Source organism: Hyla sarda, chromosome 4 (assembly GCF_029499605.1).
Source record: "Hyla sarda isolate aHylSar1 chromosome 4, aHylSar1.hap1, whole genome shotgun sequence".
NCBI lineage: Eukaryota > Metazoa > Chordata > Amphibia > Anura > Hylidae > Hyla > Hyla sarda.
Window position 1 is genome coordinate 390443452 of NC_079192.1, and position 19933 is coordinate 390463384.

Genomic DNA, 19933 nt, shown 5'->3' on the forward strand with positions numbered 1-19933 from the left:
GGTGCATCCAGGGACGGCTCTACATATAGGCAAAATAGGCAGCTGCTTAGAGTGATCTCTTGATGGGGGCGCCGCTCTGCCTGCCACAATAAAGTTAGACAACCAGCATCCAAACCACTCGCTCAGCCAACAACATAAGGAGGAGTTTGTTACAGTGTTTCACCCCAGTAGTAAGGAGATTACATGAGAAGGAGGTTTGTTACAGTGTGTCACCACAGTAGTAATGAGATTACATGAGGAGGAGGTTTGTTACAGTGTGTCACCACAGTAGTAAGGAAATTACATGAGAAGGAGGTTTGTTACAGTGTGTCACCACAGTAGTAAGGAGATTACATGAGGAGGAGGTTTGTTACATTGTGTCACCCCAGTAGTAAGGAGATTACATGAGGAGGAGGTTTGTTACAGTGTGTCACCCCAGTAGTAAGGAGATTACATGAGGAGGAGGTTTGTTACAGTGTGTCACTCCAGTAGTAAGGAGATTACATGAGAAGGGGGTTTGTTACAGTGTGTCACCCCAGTAGTAAGGAGATTACATGAGGAGGAGGTTTGTTACAGTGTTTCACCCCAGTAGTAAGGAGATTACATGAGGAGGAGGTTTGTTACAGTGTGTCACCCCAGTATTAAGGAGATTACATGAGGAGGAGGTTTGTTACAGTGTGGCACTCCAGTAGTAAGGAGATTTCATGAAAAGGGGGTTTGTTACAGTGTGTCACCCCAGTACTAAGGGGGGGCGTGTCAAAGGGTGGGCCAGTGGGCGGAGTCAATGGGTGGCAAAATGTACCTTTGCCTAGGGTGACAAAAAACATTGCACCAGCCCTGGGTGCGTCCTAACATAGATCGGCACTGACAACTGATTGGACAGTGAATAGATACCCCCCCCCCCCCCTCCCCCATGCTAACACACATTTTTTACAGAGTTTTAAGAGTTTTATTGTACTCCCTTGTACTATTGATCGATGCACGGTGTTGTAATGACAGTGCCTATTTTAATATTTTTTCATTACAGTGACAAATCACTAAAGCTATTCCTAAACTGTGTTACTTCCCAGAACTGCTCCCTTTACAGTATGAGCAGGAACAGTATAATAGAAGGTCCGTAAAGAGAAGTATTTGTCTCTTCTTTCTAATCAAATCCCATCTGCAAACACAGGCAGCCATAAAACAGCATGGGGCGGCAGATTCCCTGGGAGCCTTACTGATGTATTATCTAATATTCCCACATGTGAAGTCATCGATTCCAGTGACGTCACCACATAAGGCTATGGCTGTAATATTTCATTGGCCTAGCCGGTTCAGCATGAAGACGGAGCAGAAGTCACATGCTAATGGCAGTGTATTAATAGTTACAGAAGGAATAGCTAATCCATGCCTAGGAACAATGCTGTATTATTCCCTATATAACTGGCATTTAAACATTGGCAGCAGAATACAGTGGATGATGTAGAGAACAGATCCGCTGCTGCCCACGTTATTTCTTGACATACTCTCGTCCAGTGCATTGCTAGTTAAGCCTATTCTAAAACATATGAAACCTCTTTTTATCAAGCCCCCTATATAATTTTACCAAACCAATGTTAGAGGGTTCTTCCAGGAGTTTTTTTTTTTATTGACTGTGCTACAGGGGCTGTAAAGTTAGTGTAGTTCATAATATAGTGTCTGTACCTGTGTTTTGTGGTGGTCTCACAATTCTTCTGTGATTTTTGCCCCAAAGTTTATCTTTAACAGCAAACAAAATGAGTGTTGTCTCATTTTTCCATGGTTTTCCCAGGTTGCAGTATGGCCCGAGATATTACATCACTAGGTGATGACAGGGAGCCTGTCTGCTTCAATGGGTGGAGCAACCGTTAGTTGGGAGGGAGATCATTCTGCAACTAATTGTACTTTTGCAACAGCTGGAGGTGCCTTGGTTAGAAAACACTGATCTTTTGGATGGAATGCAGATCATTGGTGTTTTAATGGGTGAAGTGGCTGATGTGTGGGAGGGAGAAAAGTGACCTTAAACTTACAAACAAGAAATTATCAGACTTGTATTTAAAGAAGGGAACTCCAACAGGAAATGCCCAGTTCACAAAAAGACACAGTGTTATGGTAATCTCACAGCATAGTTATTTAGCCCCAAGACATGCGTAAATCCCTCCTAAGCATGTCCATTACTGTTCATGCAAAAATTTGAAAATAATAACTACATTTTATTCCTCCTTTCTTTTGCCCCATTCACATAGTTTCAGGGTTGTGTCGCCGGTATATATCAAAAAGTATTTTAACATATACTGTATGACCTACCCGCATTGCAGCCATAGACTGTATTTAGGTATTCTGTTTGTTCTGTTTCACCAACGTATATGTTGTATGGTGTACTTAGGCTACGTTCACACTGCCGGCTAATTTTTTTATCACAATGTTTTGTTACTTCAACAATGAACAGAGAAGGCTTGTTTAGAATGGCCTGGTAATGAGCAACAATATGGCAAAATTTTCTATTTTGGTGGCCAGCATGTATCTCTCGTCTAGTCATTTGGTGACACGATAGAAGCCGCAAACGCCTACTACACATTTAACATGAACTCCTTCCCTAAATCTTGAGTTTTGACTTTCAGAATTTTTTCCTTTTGTGAACTTCAGGTACTCCGTTTAAGAGATTAATTTGAGACCTTCTACTCCTGGTGGCCCAGTGGTGACCAATATTTAAAGGGGTACTCTGCTACTGGTGGCCCAGTGGTGACCAATATTTAAAGGGGTACGCCGCTGCTCAGCGTTTAAAACAAACTGTTCCGAACACTGGAGCCGACGGCGGGAGCTCGTGACGTCATAGCCCTGCCCCCTCGTGACGTCACGTCCTGCACCCTCAATGCAAGTCTATGGGAGGGGGCGTGGCAGCCGTCACGCCCCCTCCCATAGACTTGCATTGAGGGGGCGGGGCGTGACGTCATGAGGGGGCGGGGCTATGCTGTCATGAGCTCCCGCCGTCGGCTCCGTCGGCTCCCGCAGTGAGAGCCGGAGGAGACAGGTCACATCAGGGCAGCCGTTGAGCGGGGTGGGCGCCAGCGCCGGAATGCCCTGGTACACATGCTACTCCATGCAGCCATCCATTCTTACCAGTGGACAACCTGATAAGAACAGATAATACACTTGATTTTAGCCAAAAGGCCGAGAAGCGACTGAGGAAGCTGTTTGCCAACAATTATCTGAATTGTATGACCAGCTTAAACCTTGTTTGGAGACCACCAAGCAGGCTGTCTTCTTTTACGCCCCTCCATTACTTGTAGACAATCAGTCTTTGTCTGACCTTTTCATTATTGACAGATGTATTTAACCCTTGGCCAGCTATCAATGACTCACAGCAATTCTGTGGTCTCTTAAATATGAAGATGAATGTTCTTCCTGTTCATCTGTTAACTCACCAGAACTCATCTTACTTGTATAAATTACAAATAACTCACCACTGGCCTATGCTGCATCCCACACATCTTTATTCCGATCATTGCTAACATGACTTTCTTATATTAAACATATTATCTTCTGTGAGTTTGTGCATAAACCTTTTGTAAAAGGATGGCTGCTAACTAAGAAATAGTCTTTTATCTTATGGATCCCGTCAAGTAAATTCTATGGTAGGTAGATGCTCCTGTACATCTGGTGAGGAGCTTAGGCTGGGTTCACACCACGTTTTTCAAATACGGTAACTGTATACGGTTTTCCGCAAAAAAACGTATACGACCGTATCCGAAACCATATACATAGAGAATGCATTGTAAACCGTATTCCAAATGTTGTGTACGGTTGCATCCGTTTTGCTTCGGATACGGTTTTGCCGATTTTTCAACCGTAGGCAAAAACGCTGTCGACCACGTTTTTGCCTCCGGTTGGAAAACCGTATGCGAACTGTATGCGGTTCTTTTAACGTTGTTGTCTATGAGAACCGTACACAGAATTTCAGAATACGGTTGCAGACGGTTTTTCTAATCCGTTTTTGGAGTTGACACATGCGCAGATTGGAATTTCAATAGAACAATAGTAACTTTATTAAATTGCTGGAAAACTAATTCCAACAAAATAGCAAAACCGTTGGCAAAAACTGATGCAAACGGATAGAACCGTACGGGGAAAAACCGTATACGTTTTAATTTTGAGTCATACGGTTGTATAAGGTTGCATACGGTTTTTGCCATACGTTTTTTTGCGGAAAACCGTATACGGTAACCATATTTGAAAAGCGCGGTGTGAACCCAACCTTAGAGCAGCTCCAGAGTGAGTTTGACTTACCGCATGGATATTTCTATCAATTTTTACAGATAAGACAGTCCAGATCAATGTTAATCTCTATTTACTCACATACTCTTTTAGAGCATATAGCTTCAATAGGTAAAGGAAGAGGACTGATCTTTTTTGTGTACAGACAATTGTCTTATCCTTTTCTAGAGAATGATAGTACTAACCGTGACCGTAGTGTGTCTATGGTTTTATGGATGTAGAATGATATTTATTGTAAATGTAAACTGTATCCAATAACTAATTATTTAAAGGTTGCCTTTCATAAAAAAAACTTTTGATATATTATAGATTAATCTATGTAGAATAACTTTCCAGTTGCATGTTATTAAAAAAATATGCTTCTTTCATTTAATTTTCCACTTTGAAAAAATGACCACTAGAGGTCTCCTTACCAGTCCTGGCTGCAAGCCTTTTTTTATAGATTTCAGACTCATGCTGGAGTCCTAAATATCAGACTGCAGCCGGGACACAGACAAGCTCAGCACTGCTCCCTGCCTGTCAATAAGACAGGCAGGAGCCAGCACTGTGCTCATAGCACAGCAGGGCATACTCCTGACTCTGCCTTACTGCATGCCCTCATTCATTTTACTATCTGAGCTCCGATCTTTCTTCTCTCTGCACATGCAGTTGTAAACAGAGAGGAGAAGATTCAGAGCTGCCAGCTGAGCTTGTCTGTGTCCCGGCTGCAGTCTGAGATTTAAGACTGCAGCATGAGTCTGAAATCTATAAAAAGGGCTTGCGGCCAGGATTGGTAGGGAGACCTCTAGTGGTCATTTTCTCAAAGTGGAAAATTAAGTAGAAAGAAGCATATTTTTAATAGCATGCAATTGGACAGTTATTCTACATACATTAATCTATAATATATCAAAAGTTTTTTTTGATGAAAGGTACCCTTTAACATAAGAATCACTTGTCATTTAGTCATGCTAGATTCTTTCAGTTAAGAGAAGTAGTGGTGGAAACTAAGAGCCCAAGCAGTCAGTACTGTGCAGTTCATCTTGCACATAGACAGTTCAACAGAGACATTCTAAGTCTTTGCGCAGATGGGGATGCGCAACAAGTGAAGTATGTTACGTGTGTAAGAAATTATGAGTCAGTGTGCAGAAGATTGACGTGCAGAACGTCACCCGAGGGAACAGCCATTCATGATGTGATAGTCGGCAATCCAGCACAAGGTTTGGCGCAGAGGTCATCGCGCAGCGCGTCATCTGACACCTATCTAATGGAGGTGTTTTGAAATCCATGTATAGTCTAAGTTCTAGCGCAGGGTTGATTAGCACAGCATGTCATGGAGATATGCTAGACCAGTAGATTTAGTCCCAGAATAGGAACTCTCCTATTGGTGCAATCAGTATTGGCATGAGTGGCTGTCAATCTGGAATAATGAGGAAGTGATCAGACCGATGTGATATGGGCCAATAGGAACATAGTACTTCCCATCTAGTGACGTCATCATAGGTGGTTTTAATACCCCTTGTTTGGCGTTTCACTATCAGAGCCCTGTGTCTTCTTGACAAAGCTACGTACGTATAGCAAAACATGTTGAGGGGGGCTGAGAGTTAGAGATTTTAATTAGTGCACACTCCTAACACCGTTGTACACTGCAGGTACAAGCGGAGACATTTCAGACTGGTAATGAGTGAGGTCTTTTAGATCCTAATACTGTTGCACTTTATACCTGTTGGAGTGAACGCATCAATTTTAACGTTTATTTTTTTGTGGTTTTCTAATAAACTTAAGTTTGGGGATATATGGGAACATAAGGGTCTTTTTGGATCACTATGAGCTTATTGAGATTATTACCCTCCATATATTGGTCTTAAATTGGTGGATATATGAGTTTCTAGATTTAACTGACTATTACAATTGTTCCTTCTTCTCCAAGTCAACAAGACCCCTTTGATACTATAGATTGATTTGACAGGCGAATCTAAGTGTCCAAAGTGATCACAATGGCTCTGATCTTTAGTTAATACAGTCTTTTTAATACCACACCCTTCCATAACTGGACTCCACCACGTCCACCATAACTCCACCACGTCCACGACTTCCTTTCTGCCTATTCCAAATCTAAATGTCGTGATACAGGATCGTGCTGTGCAGACAAACATTCCTCATTCCCCCATTACCCTCCATGGTATGTTACGAGGCATGGATAGATACCTTTGCTTTATCATCCCCGGCCCTGAGATTAGACGTCCTGCTTCTTTTATTCGCTTCTGGGAGCCAGATAGCCCCCTTTTTTTTAGAAAAGGTTTTGTGACAAAGTTCATTAGTCAAACAAATACTATTCACATCTAAGGCCTTTTTATGTGTGCTTCTTGAATGAGGGGGGGGAAATGTCATGTGATCTTACCTGATTTATTCGGTATGTACATGGTTAATATGATAAGCCGTGGCAGTGCTGCATATTGCATTAAAAGTCATGTGCCCTTTATTCTATATATTTATATAATACACTGTCGGCACTGTGCCCTATATTCTGTGTTTTCTGTATTTTTACATACTGCACTATAAGTCCTGTTCTCTATATTGTATACATATCACATTTTACATATTTCCCTATATTCTATATAGTCTATATTCTACATATAGCACTAAGAGCTCTGTGCCCTATTTTCTATATATTGTATGTTCTGAATATTGCACTATTGCATATATATATATTAATAAATAAACAAAGAAGGAAGTATTCTGTATTTTTCGGCATGTTGAGAACTACATGGTGTTTGATTCTTAACCAACCACCATATAAAATAGAGAAGTATTGGAGGATCAGCCCATAACAAATGTTTGAGGTATTACATAGTGGCTTGTTTTATAGATGCGGCTTTAATATTCTTGGCGGAGGTGTGAAACATTATATCCTCCAATAAGACATCAAAGATCCCAATTAGGCTTGAGACAGACTCATACCTTGCTACTTTACTGTATAGGCTGCTTGATTAAATCTCAGAGGCACTGAAGGGATGCTGAATTGTTATTCTCTGTTATTTTACGCTGTGGATCCGCCGACAGTGGACCCTACACTGCTGACTCCTCTATGCCTGCTCATAGCAACAATTCGCTGATACAAACAGACAAGCTGCGATGAGCGAGTCGCTGCATGCATGTGCAGTATACTCCTACACTGGTCTTGGCCTAGCTCAGGGAGCAGGGGGAGCTGCTGCAATGTGTGCGAGTACACTGCGCATGCGCGCGGTGACTCGCACATTGCAGTGTGTCTGCTCATAGTGGTGGATTGTCGCTATGAGCAGGTACAGAGGAAACAGCACTGTAGGGTCCATTGTCGGCGGATCCGCAGCGTAAAATACTCTGCAGATCCGTCCATGTGAATGAGCCCTAAGATGGTATTTTTAGTGGAAGAAAATTCTGCAACAAATCTGCTGTGTGTGAATTTCCTTTACTGATCAAGAAGGCTCAGACTTGCAGGTGCACTCACTATCTTCTCTTTAGCAATTCTTACTCATAAGTGTCGTAAACATAGCCATGTGTGTTAGATAGAATAGTTGTTTCGGGGAAAATCCAGCATGGTCTTCTGAAATGTCATAGTGAAGGTAATTATTGGTGGAAATTATTTACTCAGACTTTAATTTTAAAACTATCAAACACTCATTTCACATTTGGTGAACGCCAACCATTCTGTTTCCAAAATGTCTTTATATCATTTTAAGTAAAGTACTATTTAAAGGAGTATTCCGCCACTAGTGTAAAAACTGACATGGTGTTGGCCCCTCGTAAAATATAGGAAAAAAAACATACTTTACTTAGTCCGAACCCCCGAAGCTCTCTTTCGTCTCCGTCAAGTCCTCTGATCTTCTGTCTTCTTCTTGCTTTTGACCCAAGCGCTCATTGCAGGATCTGCTGGCTCAGCCAATCACTTGCCACAGCGGTGTCCTGTCTAGGCCAGTGATTGGCTGAGATGGCATTTCCTGCATCGAGTGCTCATCTCAGAAAGATTGATTGTCTATTCTTAGGATGAGAGTATATTCAGAAAGGACTTCAAGTGGTGTAGCCGGCTCACCGTTGCGCTGACGAGACCAGATGTACACGGTATAAGGAATAAAATGTAGTTTAATGACCAAAATGCAACGCATTTCGCTGAGCATGCGCAGCTTCTTCAGGCAACACAAGATGGGAACAGGTGTCTGCTTCCCATCTTGTCATGCCTGAAGAAACGTGTTGCATCTTGGTCATTAAACTACGTTTTATTCCTTATACCGTGTACATCTGGTCTTGTCAGTGCCACACTGAGCCGGCTACACCACTTAAAGTCCTTTCTGAATACTCATCACATCAGCCGGAGGGCAGCAGACGATTGATCATCACATTATACTATTACCATTGTTGTGTATGAGTTTACACATGAGTTTACTCCCCAGGATGAGCGATTATCTTATCACTTTTTCTCACTGTGTGGGGCTGGTTTTACCCTATGGAGTGCTTTTCTCTTTGATCTCATAGTCTTAGGATGAGCCATTAATATTGATCGTCTCCACAATACTTGGGACTTGGTATGATAATATCTGTCATCGCCAGAATTGTTTCATTTGGTATGATAATATCTATGTTCTCCACAATGTTGGGATTTGATATGATAATATCTATTGTCTCCACAATTGTTGGGATTTGGTATGATAATATCTATTGTCTCCACAATTGTTGGGATTTGGTATGATAACATCTATGTTCTCCACAATTGTTGGGATTTGATATGACAATATCTATTGTCTCCACAATTGTTGGGATTTGGTATGATAATATCTATGTTCTCCACAATTGTTGGGATTTGATGTGATAATATCTATTGTCTCCACAATTGTTGAGATTTGGTATGATAATATCTATTGTCTCCACAATTGTTGGGATTTGGTATGATAATATCTATTGTCTCCACAATTGTAGGGATTTGGTATGATAATATCTATTGTCTCCACAATTGTTGGGATTTGATATGATAATATCTGTTGTCTCCACAATTGTTGGGATTTGATATGACAATATCTATGGTCTCCACAATTGTTGGGATTTGGTATGATAATATCTATTGTCTCCACAATTGTTGGGATTTGGTATGATAATATCTATTGTCTCCACAATTGTTGAGATTTGGTATGATAGTATCTATGGTCGCCACAATTGTTGAGATTTGGTATGATAATATCTATTGTCTCCACAATTGTAGGGATTTGGTATGATAATATCTATTGTCTCCACAATTTTTGGGATTTGGTATGATAATATCTATTGTCTCCACAATTGTTGAGATTTGGTATGATAATATCTATTGTCTCCACAATTGTAGGGATTTGGTATGATAATATCTATTGTCTCCACAATTTTTGGGATTTGGTATGATAATATCTATTGTCTCCACAATTGTTGAGATTTGGTATGATAATATCTATTGTCTCCACAATTGTAGGGATTTGGTATGATAATATCTATTGTCTCCACAATTTTTGGGATTTGGTATGATAATATCTGTTGTCTCCACAATTGTTGGGATTTGATATGACAATATCTATGGTCTCCACAATTGTTGAGATTTAGTATGATAATATCTATTGTCTCCACAATTGTTGGGATTTGATATTATAATATCTATGGTCTCCACAATTGTTGGGATTTGATATGATAATATCTATGTTTTCCACAATTGTTGGGATTTGGTATGATAATATCTATGGTCTCCACAATTGTTGGGATTTGATATGATAATATCTATTGTCTCCACAATTGTTGGGATTTGATATGATAATATCTGTCTTAGCAAGACTGAAGCAGACTTTACTTTGGAAATATTAGTAGATTATGATGTATTTTTTCTACAGTGACTATTTTTGTCCTTTTAATGAACCAAGGCTGAAGCGGTCTGGGCGTCATTTTCACTACCACTTGTGTTATCTTTAAAACGGAAAATCTTTTGGTATACAGGCACTTCCTCTTATATAAACCCATTACACATATAAACTGCTGTGGGTTTAATAAGCCACCTATGAATAAATATCAAGGGTCAACACATAGATCTCCCTTGATTATACCTAGTGATTGTCCTTTCATACTGATCTTCAAGGACTAAGTACTTTCTGAATCCCCTTCATTGGGCAATGAGAGAGCCTTGTCCAACTCTTGAAGACAAATAGTAATCTTCTGCCAGTTCTGATGACTCTAATAAAACTTTACGTTCTACGAGATTTCTCATTTTCGGCAGAAACTTTTCTTTGTAGGGAACTGAGGAGGCTTGAGATAAGATATAGACGTGTCCACATGTTGTAGATTTCCTCATTCCTATATTTGCTTGTTGTGTTTGACCTCTCTCATGCTCTGGTTGGCCTGACATAAAACACTCTGGATTCCCATTTTTCTATCCCTGCCTGGATCTGAGGCTTGAAGGCTTACGTCTAGACTTGGTTACTTTGTGTCATGTTGGCTCGCACAATCATAAGACGTGTAAGTGTTCAGTTCCATAAATACAGTATGTTTTGAGAGGTGGCTCCAGGGCCAGAAATATTTTCTGCTTGTGTCATTTTGGTTGGTGTTTTGAATACATTTGCTTTTTTTGTTTATGCGATACTGTAAGTTACAGAACGCTGTCGATGATCATGATGATGTAGGTGTTGTGACTAAGCTTACAGTGCTTTTTGTCTAACCACAAGTATACAACTTTTATGATGTTATTCTGTATATGTGTATAACTATATACATGTGGTACAAATTTTGGGTGCAAATCTGTGCAAAATCTGCATGCGCTACAAAGGAATGAAAGTCTATAAAAATATAACATTTGTAAAATTTCATCCAGTTGCCTGATACTGTAATTCCCTGCTGATTTACATGTAGATCCCAAAGCTAATATATAAAATGTGGATTCACCTTGAAGGTACATGTACTCAAGGCAGGAATGGTGCGACATATGCCACTACACCATTACCATGCAAGGATACTTACATGTGCTGTTTGCTGCAGTCTTACATTTTTAGTTTTCTTACAGTTCTATGATAAAATCACGTCAAAATAGGAACTGGAATCCCATGGGTCATAGGGAAATTTTGAATATACTTAATATAGTGCCCATATAGCAGTCGTTCTCTTTCCTTTTTCTTCTCCAAATCACCATGATGACTTCTTCCAGCCAAGACTTTTCAGAAGAATATGCCAGTAATACATTTTAGACTTCTTCCTTTCCAAAAATGCATGCCCACCTGGCACAGTAAAAGTGTATAGTTAAGTAGATCCCACATTAGGTAGTTACGTTTCCCAGTAAGTACGTCTCCCAAAGGAGTTAGGAAGTCTCCCCCCCCATTAGGTAGTCATTCCCCTAGTAGGCAAATTATACCCCCCCCCCATTAGGCAGAAAATTTCCAGATTAGCCTGGTAGTCCCAAGATTAGCTAGGTAGCCACATAGTCCCCAAGTACCCCCCCCCCTTCCTGTAAGCATATGATCCATACTTATCTCCTCTCTTGTTCAGAAGAGTATTCAGGCAGGTTTTTCATCTTCCAGGTAGATTGGGATGGGGGCAAGGAGAGACATTTGGTTGCTGACCAGTCACCCCTGTCCACTGGACCTTATAGCAGTGGCGTACCCTGCCTATATGGTATGACTTTACATGCAGCTCTGCCCCACATGTTTGCAGTTTGCCTTACCATTACCACACTTTGTGAATATACCTTAAAATCAATAACTTTTTATGACAATGTTTTTTGTAATGATCACAGACCCCTGTACGTTTTTACAATAATTTATTAAAGTTATTTCCAACCTCATTTATTTTCTACTGGCCTTCTATGGGGGCTTTCCAACATTGTCGATCATTGAGCCAGCTCACTATGACTGACGTATCTCTTGCATGCACAGATAATTAACCTGTTAATGCTAGAGAGCCATCCAGTGGACTTTTCCCCAACAGAACACTGGCCATGAGCATAGGTTAAACTGAGGAGAACATTTATTAAATGGTGTATGCCATTAATTGAAAGCCATCCAAATATTGCAAATTTTGTTTAAAAAATGTTTTACTTTTTGGCTGTTTTACACCACTTTTGGAGCAGCGGGGCCTCCTGCAGCCCAACATCCTTACTATAATTTATTACCATCAATGATAGTGGAAATCCACTATCCCTATCCACAGGATTGCAGGGGTTCTAACCACTGAGACCCCGCTTGATCTCCAGATCAGGGCCCATGTTTGATGTTCGCTCATGTTTGAGTCGCCGCTCCGTTAAAAACAATGGAGTTATGGTCCCTTTCTGGAGATTGCAGGGCACGTAGTTCGACCCCCTGCATTCTTACACTCATCCCCTATCATGTGGATAAGATACCCCTTCATGTCACACAGTTACCTATGCATGCAGTTAGACCCATGCATTCCAGTAATATTTTTATTGGATTTCAATGACTTAATTGTAAAGAATTTAATTATACTATAATTCTTTATTTTTTAGGTTCCTTCTGCCTTCTCTGAAAATGCTCAGCTGGCACATTATCTGGTAGAAGCTGATTCTTGGCCAGGGTGGCCATGACGTCCGCTGCTGATGAAGAGGTGGATATTGCAGACTGGCTCTGTGCCATCCATCTGGAGAAATACCAGAACAGCTTCAGGGAGCATGGCTTTCACAGAGTTAGAGACATTTTATCAGTGGACAACGAGACCCTTCAGCAAATCGGTGTTGGAGCCACCGGCCACAGGAAGAGAATCATAAGTCGACTGAGAAACATTTCCGGTGACTCTAACTCATATTCCCCTTCAAACAATATGGATAAAGTAGAATTCTTTGACTATCCGAACAAAGAGGAAAAAGAACCCAGCACGGGTAATAAAAATCACACAGATGAAAAAATAGTTTTTACAGAACCGGTTGTCAAGCCAGTACCAAAACCAAGAACGGTATTCGGTAAAAGCACCGCAACAACAAATAAGGAGTTTGCAGCAGCTATGATGTCCACCGCCACCACTGCCACATCACCTGTTTGTTCAGAACATAATTCAGTCACGGCTAAAAAGGCTTCTGCTGTTCAGGAAACAACTGTTCCAAGAGGAAGCAGCTTGGATTTAGAGAACTGTAATTTGTGGACAGGGCTGAGGCCAGGAGAGGTGGAGATGGAGGCTGGACCTTCTAGGTATACATCCGCTGGGGTTGGGAAACCATCTCATCCCATTCCTTCTCTCCCTATGCGTCAGAACAAAGAAACTTCACAGACTGGCTCATCCTACCAGCAATACAAGCTCCAGATGGAAGCAGATACCATACAGGGTTCTCCATTATCGATTTTACCTTCCTTTGCTGGAAGTACAGAGGAAGTCACCTCCTTTTCAACCAGTCCTCCATCTCCACAGGAAACACTAACAATGATATCCAATGAGATCTATTCTGGGTATGGTCCTAGGACTGACTCTCTCAGCTGTGCTGCAGACATGAAAGCAACTCAAATATTTAAATCCCCCGAAATGATTAAGCAAGAAACAACGTCCTCACCAGAAAGAGTAAAGTAAGTACAAGAATGTATAACATTTTTAAATTCATTAAAAAGATGAATTTTTTTTAAATATTTATATTATTTTTACTTTTATATGATGACAATTATATTACAAATTTGCTTTGTAAAATGACTATACGAAAACTTTTTTTTTTATCAACTTTTAAACAATAGAACTACATTTATTTATTTATTTATTTATTTTGATTCAGTTAAAATCTTACTGTTTTTGTGGCTAAATGATATCTCGATTTCAGTTGCTATATTTACTACACAATAATTATATAAATTCAGAAATCTTGTGTTTAAAGCTATATTGTTCGCATATATAAACTCTATATACTACATTATAATGTACGCATAAGAAAATAATGGTATGCTGCAGCTGCTATTGTATAACATAAGTTCAAAAATTGGACCTAATTGTGCAGATGAATGGGTGGAGTAACTTAAAATGGGTCTGGATCTAAAAATTAACCCTTTAATAACTTTCAGTACAGTATCTAAAAGAGACACATTTTTTTCCCCTACAAAAACACTACAATAAAGTAATACGATACCTACTAAGTAAAGTAGAAAAAAGTTTTACAATGCAAAATGATCCCTATTTATTTATTTATTTATTTATTTTAAATTAACATTTTTGGAATTATAAATACTCTGAGCTCGGATAGGAGGAGGTTAATATATTAAGTCCATATAGGTCTTTTTGCTGGGAACATTGAGTTCCTACAGATAAGTATACAGAGGGAGCCAACCATGGAAGTCTAAGATAGTTTCCTGGAGCCAATGGTTAAGGAAAGGGTGGAGATTACTTTACAGCTGGAATCAGACAATTGAAGGAAGTCTTGACCTTGCTGAAATTATAATAATGACTTTACATAACTTGTTAAAGGCACTAGCTACACCCAAGCTATGCATGCTTTGGGGGAGACCGATCCTTCTATTTTTGCATGAAAATAAGAATTACATTTTTCTATACCTTCTTCACCGTTGCATGCATGGATGGTAGGCACTGCTGCAGCAAAAGCAGGGTGGATGCATATTGTTACTTCATCGTGCCTGGCATTTATACCTGATTAGTGGCTGCTTCATTTAGATCACCGCTGATGAGGAATTCAAGTCTTAAACCAGTCCCAATGAGGAACACACCGTCACCAACACCAGGAAGCATACGAGATGGTGTATGTCCAAGGCCAGCTCCCGTAGGGATTTCTGCTTCCCCGACTACTTCACGATTGAGGACTACTGCCCCAGGGACACCTCTGCCTGTTGGTAATCAAACTCAGCAACTTCCAAACCAGAAAAGGAGTACAGTACCTGTTACATTTTCTACCGCTTCTTTAAGACCCAATCCAGTTGGAGATTCTGGGTCACCAAGGCTTCCAAGGACAGGACAAGTTGCTTTTCCTCGACCTACACCAATTGGGCATTCTGCATCTCCAATGTTGCCTCGCGTTAGAAATTCTCCTCCACAGAGGACAGAAAGCCCACAGAATGATGACATTTTTGTACCTCCATCAACAACTCCGACATCTTCCAGACAAGTGAAGAAGAAACAATCTACAGTGCGACAAGAGGTAACAGGAAACACATCATTGCAGAGACAGAAGTCTGTCACAAAAAACACTTTACGTCCTGTACCAGTTGTGAGAAAAAATTCTTCAGGATCTCCACCTGGGGGGAATGACATTTTACACAGGCCAACTCCAGTAGGGAACGCTGGTTCTTCTAACACACCATCCTCTAGTGCTCCATCTCAAAAGTCATTTTTGTTGAGATATTCAACTCCACCAAGGCCTACAGTACAAAAGGCTGGCCCAGCAGCACTTTTGGGTCCATACAAGCCCGTACATAATGCACCGTTACATATTGCAGAGCCAGAATCTAGGAAAAGTGTAGTCACAACTACCAACTCCATGTCTAAAAGACCCACACCTATGGGAATTTCACCATCTTCGACTCTGAAAAAATCCTTGACCAAGAAGCCTGTTTCAAATATTCCTCCACCAAAAACAGCCTTGAGCAGCTTGCCAAAATGGAAGCCTAAGGAATCAAAAGTAAATAACCTTAATGCATCACATGAGGGATCTTATGAAACTATCGCTGTACCAAAAGCAAAGAAAGATGGATTGGTGCCAAGAACAAAATGTATAGTGACTTTGGCCACACAAAAAGTAAAAGCTGCAAAAAATGATTCATCGCTCAAGCCAATAGAGGCGGAACAATGTTTGGGTGAAAGAACAAAAGTGAAGGGAAGTAAGTTCTTAGTGAAGCAGAAACCCACAGAAAAATATGGATTATCAATACAGAAATCTTCAGGAAGTGTGACTTTCCAGAGGCCAAAGCAAACAGGAAACTCTGGTTCACAACCGCCTAAATGCAAGAATGTTGTGTCAAGTACAAAAAATTCACAGCCAAGTAGTGCTTTGCCAAGGCCTCCGGGGAATTCTGAGGTGAAAAAGCCTTCAAGTAATACTGGAATATCGCTATATTCTAAAGTGATAAAGAATATACCATCAGCAAGACCAAAACAAAAGGAAGTAACAGTCACCAATATGACAAGACCACAACCTGTGGGAACTATATCTACCAGTGAAACTAAATCAAAGAGCACAGTCTCATTGAACAATGGGAAACCATCTGAAGCAATTGTTCGAACTCCACCGAAAAAAATAACTAGTAATCTTCTGCCAAGGTTACCATTCATGCAAAAGAAGTCTCCTTCTAAGATGTCCCTCTTGAAGACTTCACCTACCAGAGCAGGCGGGAACAATTATTTAGTGTGTTCTCCAGGGAGGAAAACTGCCCCAGTTGTCCCAGAAGAGGAAGAGAGTGAAATGATCCCATTGCCAGCTGTATCTTCTTCATTCGATGAAAGTCTTGACTTGCAAAAAACATATAGAGACTCTTGGGAGGTGGACTTAACTGAACAGTCTTTGGAAGCTGCCTTACGGGCAAGTGCCTCTACATTCAACCCGATTCAGGACGAACATCTAGTTCTTGTAAGACCAAGGCTTTTGGGTTCCCACTTAAGTGACGCATTTCTGGAGCAAAAATATCAGATTTCTAAAACAAATGATGGGTAGCGATAAATATTCACTCCTTGGAACTGTACAGAAAGCATATACATATATGTTCTTCTACCTAAAACATACTGTCAATTCAGCAGCTTCATGTTGGTTTCGGTGCTTGACTTACTTCTGTAGTATGATCTTGTAAGTCCTATTGTCAAGATATTAGCAGGTTATACGTTTCCAATACTTTTCAAGGATGTGTTTATTTTTGGATTTGTATTGCTGTTCTTTGTATGAATATGCTAAAGTAAATACTGATAGGTTACATTTATATGGTAAATTTTTGATGGGCACAAATCTGGCCTTCCTACTGCAGAGTTGGGTTTGCAAGTTGAACTTTTTTTTATTTTTTTATTACAAAGCCTATATACAAGTATAGATCTAATCCACCAAAAATGGAGTAACATTATCGAAAGACAAAGTGTAGTTAGTAAGGAAATACAAACTAGAAGATAGAAGGCATCAGATTTTCTGGCTTTAGGCAAATGTCCTTCTGGGCAATACTTTTACAATAGTTATTAAATTCTGGGGGTCCTAAGTCTTTTCAGCTGTACTTTTGCCTGTGTCTTTGACATTTTAAAATCTTTTCCTTTAACTCCAGTAATTGTCCCTGTTCTGGAAACTATTAAGATGTGGGGCTGGTTACATCAGCCTGGCTCATTGTGGACCTGTGCTGGTTATACTCATTAGCTTGTTGGTCAACCTGGATGATCTTTGTGACCATTGTGTATGGTTGTCTTCCAATTCTCCTTTGACAGATGATGTTGAGGGTGAGAAGAATAGGGCATTTGGATATCAACATGCCTTATATTTTTGTTCTTACGACATTGGCATGGGTCCTTTTACATAGGCCGATAATTGGGCAAATAAGCATTCCTAGAAACTCTCATTCCTGCAATATGGCCTGCATAAAATGGCCATCGACGCTTGTCGGATGATTGCTTTTTTGTTCAGCCATGTAAATTATCGCTATCGGCTGCATATCATTTTGTGTAACAAGGGATGTGCGGCCAACAGTGATGAATTTGATCGGCGACGCAAACAATCCACTGATCAATTTATCGAGCCATGTACAGGTACTGTAGACGAGTGCCCATCAGCTAGATCTGCGCTTATTATACTGCACCTGTCGACCCATGTAAATGGGCCCTTACTTCCCTCTCACTGAATACACCTACACACTTGGCCAAATGGAGCATGCATGTGTATGAGGGTCGGGAGGGATAGTTGTCAGCCGAACATACATTATGTAATATGTATGGCTATATAATAACAACAGATGTGAATGGGTTTCATTTGCACATTTTATGCTTCCAAAGAAAATCCAGGAATGTGAATTTCTCAATTTTTTAAAATATATTGTTTGCTTGTTTTGAAGGAAGCTTAAAGGAGTACTCCGCCCCTAGACATCTTATCCCCTATCCAAAGGATAGGGGATAAGATGTCAGATCGCCGGGGTCCCGCTGCTGGGGACCCCGGGGATCACTGCTGCAACACCCCGCTATCATTACTGCGCAGAGCGAGATCAATACAGGGGCCGGGCAATACAGGGGCCGGAGCATCGTTACGTCACGGCTCCGCCCCTCGTGACGTCACGGCCCACCCCCGTCAATACAAGTCTATGGGAGGGGGCGTGGCGGTCGTCATGCCCCCTGCTATAGACTTGCATTAAGGGGACGGGCCGTGATGTCATGAGGGGCGGAGCCATGACGTCATGCTGCTCCGGCCCCTGTATCGCCCGTCATTATGCACAGAGTGAACTCGCTCTGTGCAGTAATGATGGCGGGGTGCTGCAGCGGCGATCCCCGGGGTCCCCAGCAGCGGGACCGCGGCGAACTAACATCTTATCCCCTATCCTTTGGATAGGGGATAAGATGCCAGGGGCGGAGTACCTCTTTAAATAAGAACTGCAGCCTAATAGAAGTTATACCTTATCCGCAGGATAGGGGATAAGTGTCTGACTGCGATCTCCTGTACGAGGCCCCAGCTCTGCCGTGATCTCCTGTACGGGGCCCTGCCTCTGCTCTCCCGATGCAGGAGACGTGTCCACCGCAGCATGGCACTGCAGCCATCACGCCCCCTCCATGTATTTCTGTAGGAGAGGCGGAGATACAGTGTTCGTGCATCTCCGCCTCTCCCATAGAGCTGAATGGAAGAGGCATGTCTATCGACCTCTTAGTGAAGTCGACGACACGAGCATTAGCCGCGCAGAGCCACAGCAGTGCCGGTCCCCGTATGGGACATCACACACTTATCCCCTAATAAATATAAAGGGGAAGTGCCTAAATATATTTTAGGCCCTTCACCTTTTTATTTATTATTTTAATTTGCTGGGAATAGTTTTCTGATCTGGGTTGGCATAGGACCTGTATCAACCTATGTATCTTGATTGAACACTTATCCCCTATCCATAGCCATAGACAAAGTATAAGTTAAAGATAAGTTGTCTATGGCTGCAGTACTCCTTTAAGCTTTGGTGTCGCTTCATAATGTGAGTAAAAAAGTAGCGCCTTCCTCATATAATGTTATTCTTGCATTTTCCTAGCAGGTCTATCAACAACACATCCTGCCGTAGAGCTTGCCTTCTCTGGAAGGGTCAGTAGGGTATACCATAAGTATTGGGGATATGAGTAAGCAGGGTTCATATAGCAGTACTGGTGAATTTAGCATATTTAGTGCTTATTAAGAATATAAAGACTTTATATCACTTCCTTCCTCACCACTACTGGATAGTGGAGGAATGATCTGTAGATAATTTCTCTTGTTTTTTAACCTTTTTTGTTATATATATAACTTTTTACAATAGAATGAAATCTATATTTTTGTAGTCTTTTCTTTGAAAAAGAAAATAGGAAACAAGGATATGTAATACATATACGGATATATTATTTTTTAACTTTGAGGGTATCCTTTCAAAATGCTAATTCCCCTTTCTTGCACTTTCTTAATAGTTTTTGGATATATTTTGCAATATGTGCATGGTTTTGCTGTTTGGATATTGGGCTATAATTTTTAGGGTGTAGATAAAATTTGCAGTCTTCAGCACTTCTTGTTTTTTTTATTTTTATTATTATTTATTTTTTTAACAAGTAATGCCCTTGCAGC

At 40.8% G+C, this 19933-nt stretch overlaps 1 protein-coding gene and 1 pseudogene across 8 annotated transcripts in view; one reads left to right on the forward strand and one right to left on the reverse strand.

Moving 5' to 3' along the window:
- ARAP3 (ArfGAP with RhoGAP domain, ankyrin repeat and PH domain 3) overlaps nucleotides 1–19933 on the forward strand; it is a 188496-nt gene that overhangs the window by 48801 nt on the left and 119762 nt on the right. For 6 of the 8 annotated variants that reach the window (XM_056517061.1, XM_056517069.1, XM_056517065.1 and 3 more), the window contains exon 2: nucleotides 12719–13763. In XM_056517061.1, coding sequence (XP_056373036.1) covers nucleotides 12793–13763 — 971 coding nt within the window. In that variant the 5' untranslated portion in view covers nucleotides 12719–12792. Of the gene's footprint in view, nucleotides 1–10701; nucleotides 10726–11799; nucleotides 11872–12718; nucleotides 13764–19933 lie in introns of those variants that run through there. The other 2 variants (XM_056517068.1, XM_056517066.1) reach the window with 2 other exon arrangements.
- Nucleotides 3065–3159, reverse strand: LOC130267893 (U2 spliceosomal RNA; annotated as a pseudogene).